Below are 10,406 nucleotides of genomic sequence, written 5' to 3'. Positions count from 1 at the left end.
ATGCGATTGCAGTAGCTAACGAGATATGACCTGCTATATGATGAGGAGTGGAGGGGGAAGTTTGTGCCCATGACCAGTGACAAATATACTCTAACTGTACATAAATGAATGCAATTATAGTCCTGTCAAATTTTATCAATCTTAGGTTTTTCTATATTAGTCTACACTCCATTACTGAAATTGGTATAGCTTGGGTCATCATCTTTCAAACTCCATTAAGGTCAGTATTCTGCAAATGCTATCACAATATAAGGACCTGTGAGAAGGCTTAAAGCCTGTGAATACATGCAGGGAATCAGAGACATGTAGCTAAAGCATGAAGAATGCAGAAAAAACCAGTGATGACTTGATCCTCAGCAACATGCAATCTAGTATGCTATACTAGAAAAAGCTGCTTTCAAAGCAATCAGTTGTTTTCAACATTTTTTGGGCACATGATTGTACTGATGGGAACACTCAAATACTTTCTCTTCTTTCTTTGCATGTGTTGTACTTTTATTACTTTATAGCTTTCTTGTCATGTCAGCTAGTACTGTGCTTTTTGCGTCTGAGGTATATGTAATTATTTTTGACCAGATTTATAATCTTATTCTCTCTTCTATCTGTATTGCTCTTATCGAATGCTTCCTTACTGAATTCTTGCCCACCCTTATCTAAATCTAGATTTCATTGATCAAGTTGCAGGTGCTATGTACATTGAGTGGCTTTATTATGTTTTGGTTAACATTATGGAGTTAGAGGTACTAATCTCTAGTATAAAGGCTACTATTTTGCTATATAAGACATTCTGTTGTCAATGCGATTTCAGGCCAACTTCACAAAAATATAACTTTGAATATTTCTCTTAGCATGCTGAAGAAGGCCTCAGTGGCATGTTCACCCTCTCTACCCTCATTCTGTCACAAATGTTAGCCACATAATGAACACATGTGTGCATATAGCATCATTAATGTTATTTATTATGGAACGCGTAATCATCTGACTGGAGACCATATAATCAAGGACATTTCCCTTGATTAATCCTTCTCCCTGGATACCCTTATTCATGGCCTTCCAACATGGCTTATCAGGTTTGCCAGTCATTGCAGTATCTTTTGTGACTGTTACTGGGTCATGACCATCAGGATATATGAGTATCTCTTTCCTGGTGTCTACATCCATTCCCTTTGCCATGAATTGACCTGCAGAAGTTACGGGTGCATGTTTATATTCATTAGCCTGCCTACAGACAAAAAATATCTATACAAATCAGTTATTCTTTGGTTAGCTTCTGTTATAGGCCTGCAAAAGTAGAGCATGTGGGCATAAGTTACACCCCATCACACAACCAGTCAATATTGCAGGAGTTTAATTTGTAGTGATCCATCCAAATTCTGCAGCTAAAAACTCTAACGTTTCAAGCTAGTCTTGCAGCATTAACTATTCTTTAATAAAACTGTACCTACAGTCCGCTATGAATGTTCTATTAGAGTATTTTTGATTGCTCTATTAGAGATCTGTAACGTTTTTCCTTAAATTCATATACTCCTGTTCTTCCTAAAACCTTTTAAAAATATTACATGCACTGTAGCTCTGCTCTATTCCCATCTTTCTTTATATTTGTGTAGTCAAACTATGATGGCTAAATACGCCGGCCCCTGTGGTATGCAGGATCATGATGCATCACTTACCCATTAGTCCATGTATCCCAGGTAGGTTGTCAATTTGGAAATTCTAGTCCACATCAAATCATGGGTTAGTGTATACCACATTCCAGACTGCTTTGTTAAAACTTAAGTGAACTTTACTGACTCAATACTGAGACCTTTCCATTCTCACTGAAATGATTAATTTTGCTTGATTACTGAAGCTATAAGCTACCTTGACAAACCACGATCACTTCTTGATTAACAGAATCAAAAAATACTGCAACTGATTTGTCATTCTGTGGAATAACAGCTAGTTTTCTAATCCAGTTTTGTCCTCCACACTGTCCACAAAACATTGATGCTGACATTTTTATTGGAGATCAAGTTGAATTCCATTCCAGGGTATCCTCGTATGGATTAGCATAAAACTTTGTTTGAGAGTAGCTAGTGGAACTGTGAAATGTAAAATTAATAATTATAATTAATAAATAATAATTAAATATTATTAAGTTTTAAAATGTTATCTGTATATTTATTTAGGGTATTATATTGTGAAAAAATTATATTACACTTATTTATACTCACCTCCACAGTGCCTTGGTAGTACACATTGGCCTTCATCATTGATTACTTGTCCATTTGGACAGAAACATCATCCACCGATGCACTCTCCAAGGCCACCACACACTTGAGGACTGGGAACATCCTTCCAGCTGGACACTCAAGGACTGCAGATAAAATAAATCAGTCATCATTATAAAGTCAGAGAATCAACAGTTAGAATTAACTACAAAAGAAGTATCTTCATATTAACAGTGGTGATCCAGCAGCAGAGCAAGCTGAAAGCAAAGTGGCCAAAGTGTTACAAGATCATCCTTCTTTTCAATTAGAGTGATTAATGATTGGAATTCATTACCCCAATCAGCGATTGACTCCAACTCCCCTAATCAATTTAAGAATCTGCTGGACAGACACTATAGTAATATAATGTATGATTTTTAAATGGGTATAGCTACTTTTTTTGTGTGTATGATTTGGATGTACAGGCTATGCCTCTATCCAAATTTTACAGTTACAATTACAATTATAACAGTCTTCACGATCAATTGCAATAGACAATCCTCAATAAATGGTATATAGGATCCATCATAGCATTGTAGACACCAGCTGACAATACATTACACTGGATTTCTACTTCTGTTTTATTGCTTCAAAGCATCTTGGTGGTGCAAACCACAACTTGTGGTGTAGCCAGTTACCCAGCTAGTACCAAATGCAAATTCATCTGCTTTACCTTCCAGGTCACCAGCTGGTTTGGTGAAGTTACCTGAAGCATCATTGTAAGTTGTAGTTTCCACACAGTCCACAAAGTCTTCCTTGCTATGTTGTGGATACTGTAACTTCCACACGATATGAGCCATCCCAAAATACTCTGATCCCTTGTGCAGTGAAGAAAACATGTGAATGTCCTCCAGTCCTTACAATTTCAACTCCACCAGTTAGTCCCCTCACCTCATCACCATTGTTTGGTTGTATTTCACCATTAATAGTAACAGTTCCTCCACCACCTCTTCCTAGAACAATTTCAAGGTTTTCTCCTGGTACTAAGATTGTCACTTGTTCAGTGCAAGACACAAACTCATTGTGTGCAGTGTTTCCAACAATAATACTAAACTCATCACTATCACAAGGAGTGGAGAGGACATATTCACAATCTCCTTGAAAGTCATAGTAGCGAAAATCAAAGGTTTGGTAATGAGGATCACCAGCAGCAACACAAGTTAGTCCATCAGCAAAACCGGTTTGTATTTCAAACTCTTTGCTGCAACATGTGCAGTGTGTAGAGCAAAATTTTAGTAGAAACCCAAAAACGCTTGAGCCAATTATACTTTGAAAATAACCTATTATGCTTTTGAACAGGCTCAAAAAATTATGCTTCCACAATCAATGGTATGCTCAAGAGGTGACTGTTTTATTAGAGTATATCAGCATTTCCTGACTGCTGTATTAGAGTAAGTGACTGCTCTAGATCTATTAGAGTATCTCAATCTAGTTGCCATGAAGTTTGAATAATCAGCTAAAAACAATAAAAAAATAAGATTGCACTTATGACATGCAGTAATAATGTGTAGTGTCTTTGTGTTTTGCTCATGTTTTGGTGTATTTTGGTATGCGCATTGCACATCTTAATTATTGTAAATGCTTGATAATCATTCTATTATCCTGGCATAATGCTTTGTACTTTTGCTAGCCTTTTATGCTTGAAATTATTCCAGTATAATTGGGTAAACCTAAAAAAAGATGATGATGTTGTGGCCTTTAAAAAGCCAGGATTAGAATGTTCATGGTGATGCTGTCATGCTTAAGGATTGATTGACTTTAGCATCATTGCATTACTGGCTGCTGGCTTTTACAAAATTGATTCCTAGCTTTTTCACCCTAGCCTATATATACTAGGCCTGATTCCTCAAACCTGCTTCCTTTATCACAGCTAGTCTACTTTGTCATGGGTAGACTATAGATAGCACACAAATTGTATTAATTACTGTTATGCCTTTAAAGGTACATAAGCGTAATGTATCCTGAAGTATTTCAATAACACTGCAATATTAATATAATTTTATATCAATTATCAGAAAATACTGACCATACTAAAATCGTAAAGAGACTATAATTAATCACTGTTATGTTATTTAATCGACCAACTATCACTTTACGCTTGTACATGTTTGTAAATTAGCTGCATGTATGGTTACACAATTATTAGGAACATACATACGTACATGTTTATGTAAAGTGCAACAATAATGTCATTATACTATGCTATTATAAACTTGCAAGACAAATACAAGTACCAGAAAAATGCAAATACTTATATATAGTGTCAATAAGTTAGTTGTTTTTGAAAGTAAAATCATCTGCCAAGATGTTGGAGACCATATAATCAAGAACATTTCCCTTGATCAATCCTTCTCCCTGGATACCATTATTCATGGCCTTCCAACATGGCTTATCAGGTTTGCCGGTCATTGTAGTATCTTTAGTGACTGGTACTGGATCATGACCATCAGAATATATGAGCATCTCTTTCCTGGTATCTATATCCATCCCCTTTGCCATGAATTGACCTGAAGAAATTAATGGGTATGTGTATCCATTGCACAATGCATGTAATCAGCATGTTTAAAAGCAATTAAATTTATTTAATTATAAATGCCTTAAAATTGATTTTAAAACTAGGCCTGGTGTTTGCAGCAGCTACAGTGATCCATAATTCTACTCACTAACGATCATGCATGAAGGAGAAAAAGTAATTTGCTGCTGGTACACATGATCAAGATGCATCACTTACATACCCATTAATCCATGTATCCCGGGAAGCTTGTCAATCTGGAAATTCCAGTCCACATTGAGGTGATTTTCATGGTAGGTGACATCAAAGTCAGCTCGAGGGTTAGAGTATACCACATGAATAGTGGGATTACCAGACTGTTTTGTTAAACCTTTAGTGAATTTTACAGAGACCTTTCCGTTCTCATTGAAAATGATTTGTTTGATTACTGAAGCTCTGAAGCTACCTTGACCAACCATGATCACTTCTTGATTAACAGAATCAAAAATCACAGCATCTGATTTATTGCCATTCTGTGGAATAACAGCTAGTTTTCCAATCCAGGTTGCTTCAGTTTTGTCTCCCATACTGTCCACAAAATGTGCATTGATGATAAAGTTTTTATTGGAGATCAAGTTGAATGCCAATCCAGGATACCCTTGTATGGAGTAGCATAAAACCTCCTTGGATGATAATGGAACTATGAAATGTGGATCTCCAAATGTTCCTATAATCAATACACAGATAATGTTTAAAATGCTATTTATATATATGCGTAGGTGTGTTAGCAAGAACTTAAAATTCCTCCTAATATACTCACCTCCACAGTGTCTTGGTAGTACACATTGGCCTTCATCATTGATTACTTGTCCATTTGGACAGAAACATCCTTCAGCACATCCACCGATGCACTCTCCAGGACCACCACACACTTGAGGACAGAGAGAACCACACTGTTGGAAAATCATTCCAGCTGGACACACAAGGGCTGCAGAAAAAAGAACAGCGATAATTATTTTAAAAATCAGAGAATCGACAGTGAGTACTTACGACAAAAGAAGTCTCTCCAGGTTAATAGTGGTGATCCAGTAGCAGAGCATGCTGAAGCATAAGTAGCCAAACTGTTACAGTAGCAGTCTTCACGATCTTCATCATTACAATTGCAATAGTCAAATACACAATCCTCAATAAATGGTGTAGGATCTACCATACCATTGCAAGCTGCAAAGACACCAGCTGATAATACATTACATCGGATTTCTGCTTCTGTTCTTATTGTTCCAGAGCATCTTGGTGGTGGACTAAGTAAACCACAACCTGTTGTGTTCCCGGTTTCCCAACTAGCACCAAACTCATCTGCTGTAGCTACTAGATCACCAGCTGGTATGGTAAAGTCATCTGAAGCATCATTGTTGTAGTTTCCACACAGTCCACAAAGTCTTCCTTGCCATGCTGTGGATACTGTAACTTCCACACGATATGAGCCATCCCAAAATACTCTGATCCCTTGTGCAGTGAGGAAAACATGTGGATGTCCTCCAGTCCTAACAACTTCAACTCCACCAGTTAGTGCCTTCACCTCATCACCATTGTTTGGTTGTATTTCACCATTAATAGTAACAGTTCCTCCACCACCTCTTCCTAGAACAATTTCAAGGTTTTCTCCTGGTACTAAGATTGTCACTTGTTCAGTGCAGGACACAAACTCATTGTGTGCACTGTTTCCAACAATAATACTAAACTCATCGCTATCACAAGGAGTGGAGAGTACATATTCACAGTCTCCTTGAAAGTCATAGTAGCGAAAATCAAAGGTTTGGTAATGAGGATCGCCAGCTGCATAACAGGTTGGTCCATCAGTGAAACAGGTTTGTGTTTCACATTCAAACTGCCTGTTGCGACATGTACAGCGTGTAGAGCAGTTAGGCTGAATCTGAACTCCTTCTTCATACAACATACCCATGAATGGACACGCTGTATGAAAATGAAATGGAGTATATATATTTTAGACAAGAAATACTTTATGTATTACTAAAGTACATACACAGTATTAAGCGATTTGTGGCATTGAATACAGTTGACAAGTTATGGGGAAAGGAATGGTGGTAAATTTGCATTACATTAATTTCTTGGGGTTTACATTTCATTCTAAACATTATAGCTCTTAGCTTATAATATACGGTACACGTAACAAGATACTTAATCTTATAATGGCCAGCAAAATGTAGTCTAAATAATGTGATATTATAGCAGGATTGCTTTAAGTAAGTGATACAAACTATATGTTCTAAAGGCTTACCCGTGCATATAAATGGATCAACACATTCTCCATCTAACAATACTTGATTTTCTGGACAAAAGCATCCTTCTGCACATCCTCCTTCACAGACTTCTCCAATGTTGTCACATGTTCGTGGACAGAGAGCACCACACTGTTGGTATACCATTCCAGCTGGACAGTCAATTGCTAAATAGAATTGTAATATGTCATATACATAAAATCACACTTGTCAGAGGTCATGAGAAGGTACTAATCATGTGATTGTGCATGCAGAATTACAGTGTTGCATGGATATGGAAATATGGACACACAAAAGCATTTAAAATGATTGGTTGTGCAACTTACCACAAAATTGTTGTCTCCAGTTTGGTGGTGGCACACCAGCAATGGCACAGGCTCCAGCATATGTTTCTAGGTTGTCACAATAGCCTTCTTCTCGTTCTTCCTCATCAGTGCAGCAGTAGTCAAATTCACAATTCTCAATAAATGTAGCTGGATCAACCAAAGCATTGCAGGGAACAAAAGCACCTTGTGATAAAGCACTACATCTGGTTTGTCCTTCTTGTATAACTGCAGTGTCATTAGTACATCCAGCAACTCCTTGTGCATTTCTTCTTACAGTCTCCCTTTTCCCTATGTTACCCCCAGTACAGCCAGGAGTATTGCTTGGTACAAGCCAGCTATTTCCAAATGCATTCACATCATTTAATACAGTCCCATCTGGTGCTGTGTAGTCATCACCTTGATTACCATTGTAAGTACCACATAACCCACAAAGTTGATCCCGAAGACGTGAAGAAACAGTTATATCAACACGATAGAACCCATTCCAGAATACTCTGACACCTAATCCATTAAGAAACACATAGGGAAATCCACCAGTTCGCACCACTTGTATTCTTTGATCTGCTGTTTCGAATATCAATCCATTACCAGTATTTGGGTGTGGATTTCCATTTATAGTGACAGTTCCTCTGTTTCCCCTTCCAAGTACGACAACAAAATTCTCACTGGGTACTGAAACAGTTACTTCAGCAATACATGACACTCTACTATTATGGCCAGCATTTCTAGCTGAAACAGAGAAATCATTATTAGCACATGGTTTAGTGAGGATGTATTCACAAGTTCCTTGAAAGTGATGCCACCTTGAATCAAAAGTGCGATAATGAGGATCACCATTAATGTGGCAGGTCGGTCCATCAAAACTGCAAGGGACTGGGTTGCAAGCCAACATTCCTCCTGGTTGACATACACATCTAGTACCACAATCTGGTTGTACCTCCTGACCAATAGTGTATTCTTGACCCCTGAACATGCATGCTGTAAAGGTAGAAAAGATCCATTTAAGGTCATCAACATTACAATAATTTTTGTACAAACTTAATTAATAATAAATTTATCTTCTTACTGTATTCTGTGGCAATGATTTCATCACTAATTCTAAATATCCATACACCTGGAATGCGAATATTGCTAGTTGAAGCAATGTTTATGATATCTGTTATCCTTGAACCAGAAATTGCTGCAAAGTTGACACCATCACCTCTGTTGAATCCAACTTGTGCAGGTGTTCCTCCCAAGCCACCGACACCACCATTATTATCTCCAGTAGTCCATTGGATCATTCCATCAGCATACAGGAATATTGCAAATGATCTAGTGCCAGTACTATCAGTAGCAAGTACACATTGAAACGTGTTTGTCTATGTAAAACATAACAATGGAGTATTGAATCAGTGTTATATCACATCTAATGTTCACTAACTGTATATTTATAGTACTAGCTATTCCATACCTTATCTGTTTTGCTGTCAAAATATCCCACACCATCCCAGGTGGCAATGAATAAATCACTAGCTGTGAAGGGAATTTGTGCAGGAAACGCTGTTGCTATTTCATTATTTGCTCTAGCTATTAGAGCAGCATCAAGGCTCTCACGGTACCACACATTTCCTGTTCCCCTAGTGTCTACATCAGCCCAAAATGGTGCAACCATTGCTTGTGAGTTTCCTCCCAATGGAAATGGATCAGATGTAAATTGTGGTGGAGTAGAACCAAAGCCTATTGCTCCATTGACACTGACCTAAAACACACAGGAAGCATTGTAAGTATACTATAAGCACATAGTGTACCTGAATTGCTAAATTTTAATATGTACATATCATGCACATGCTTTTACAAAGTGCATGTAACTTACAATTACTGAATCTTTTGCTTCATTAAAAAGACGAAACAGTCCCCGTGTAAAAATCCTGCTGGTGGCAGAATTGTCACCATTAGCAAGTGTAGTGCTCTGTCCTGTAGAAGCAGCACCAAAGGGATAAAAGTCCTGAAGTGGAATACTTAAAGTACTCTTCAGTAGGAATAGTAGAATAACTGCACTTTCTTTGTACATCATCTTTGTCATGCCAATTGTTGTACTTTAGCTGCAATTGTCAAGTCTTTTTATAGCGATCTGAACACTTGATGGTTAGCTGCAGAATTTAAATCAGCTGGCTTCACTAAAGAGTTAAAGTTAATGGATATAGCTTCTAATTCCCTGTGTAAGCTAGTACAGAACTGAATTGTGCATTGTACTATATGACTGCATTTCTATGGGCATTTTGAGCAATATAATATCATACAGCAGAACTAACTTCATGCAATCTAAGATTATTCTATACCACAGGACTGTATAAACTGGAGCTAGCTATGCCAAAGAGAGCTAAGGGTGAAAGTGGTTTCACACTAGTTACAAATGGTATTACTGTAGGTTTGTATTGTAAACTAATGTAAATTACTGTTACAGTAACATTCCTCAATATAATATATAATTCCCCTAAGATTAATGTTTCGTACAAACCTCACTCTGTGCCTAAGCAATTCCAGCTTAGAGCATCAGCAAAATTTGTTGTCACAAAGCGTATAATATACAAGCCTCAGAATCTTTGTACAGACATAGCTGAGCTAAAAAACAACTCTTTTAGCAACTACGTACATAACTCAGAAATCAAAGCAGAGAAAATAGCACTCTGCTTATTATTAGCATTTTTGTGTTGTGTATTATTATAAATTTGTTTAGCATACCTGAAAATGTGACTGTGTATGACTTGTTTGCTTTTGTGAAATAGTACGTACCTCTGAATAATTATTTACATATCCTATCTGCACATACATGCATTCCAAAGTAGTCATAATACAAAAAAAAATTATCATTATCATCTGTATGTAGAAATCCATTGTATTTTGTTAAAGGTTGAAGGTCATTTTCAACTATTCTTTGGTCTCTGGGTTAGTCTAAATTTCAATCTATTTGTTAAGTTGTGCTTTAATGGCTCCCCTAAGACTTGCTTAAGGAGAGAACTGTGTTGTCCACAGCAGTATGAATACTATTAAGAGCAGA

The 10,406-nt window shown here is 37.1% G+C and overlaps 1 protein-coding gene across 1 annotated transcript; it reads right to left on the bottom strand.

Annotated features, from left to right (window-relative positions):
• Positions 1 to 4,538: 4,538 nt before the first annotated feature.
• LOC136255772 (von Willebrand factor-like) lies at positions 4,539 to 9,507 on the bottom strand (the record flags this gene model as incomplete). Its single annotated transcript, XM_066048661.1, is given in 9 exon segments — positions 4,539 to 4,756; positions 4,985 to 5,467; positions 5,561 to 5,728; positions 5,791 to 6,714; positions 7,040 to 7,207; positions 7,367 to 8,344; positions 8,433 to 8,727; positions 8,820 to 9,107; positions 9,222 to 9,507. Coding segments are annotated over 9 exon segments (3,732 nt in total), but the record flags the coding sequence as incomplete, so codon positions are not given.
• Between the last annotated feature and the right edge of the window lie 899 nt (positions 9,508 to 10,406).

This window comes from Dysidea avara, chromosome 5 (assembly GCF_963678975.1).
Source record: "Dysidea avara chromosome 5, odDysAvar1.4, whole genome shotgun sequence".
Taxonomy (NCBI): domain Eukaryota; kingdom Metazoa; phylum Porifera; class Demospongiae; order Dictyoceratida; family Dysideidae; genus Dysidea; species Dysidea avara.
The sequence above is the reverse complement of the archived record's forward strand: the minus strand, read 5'-3'. Positions and strand labels throughout refer to the sequence as shown.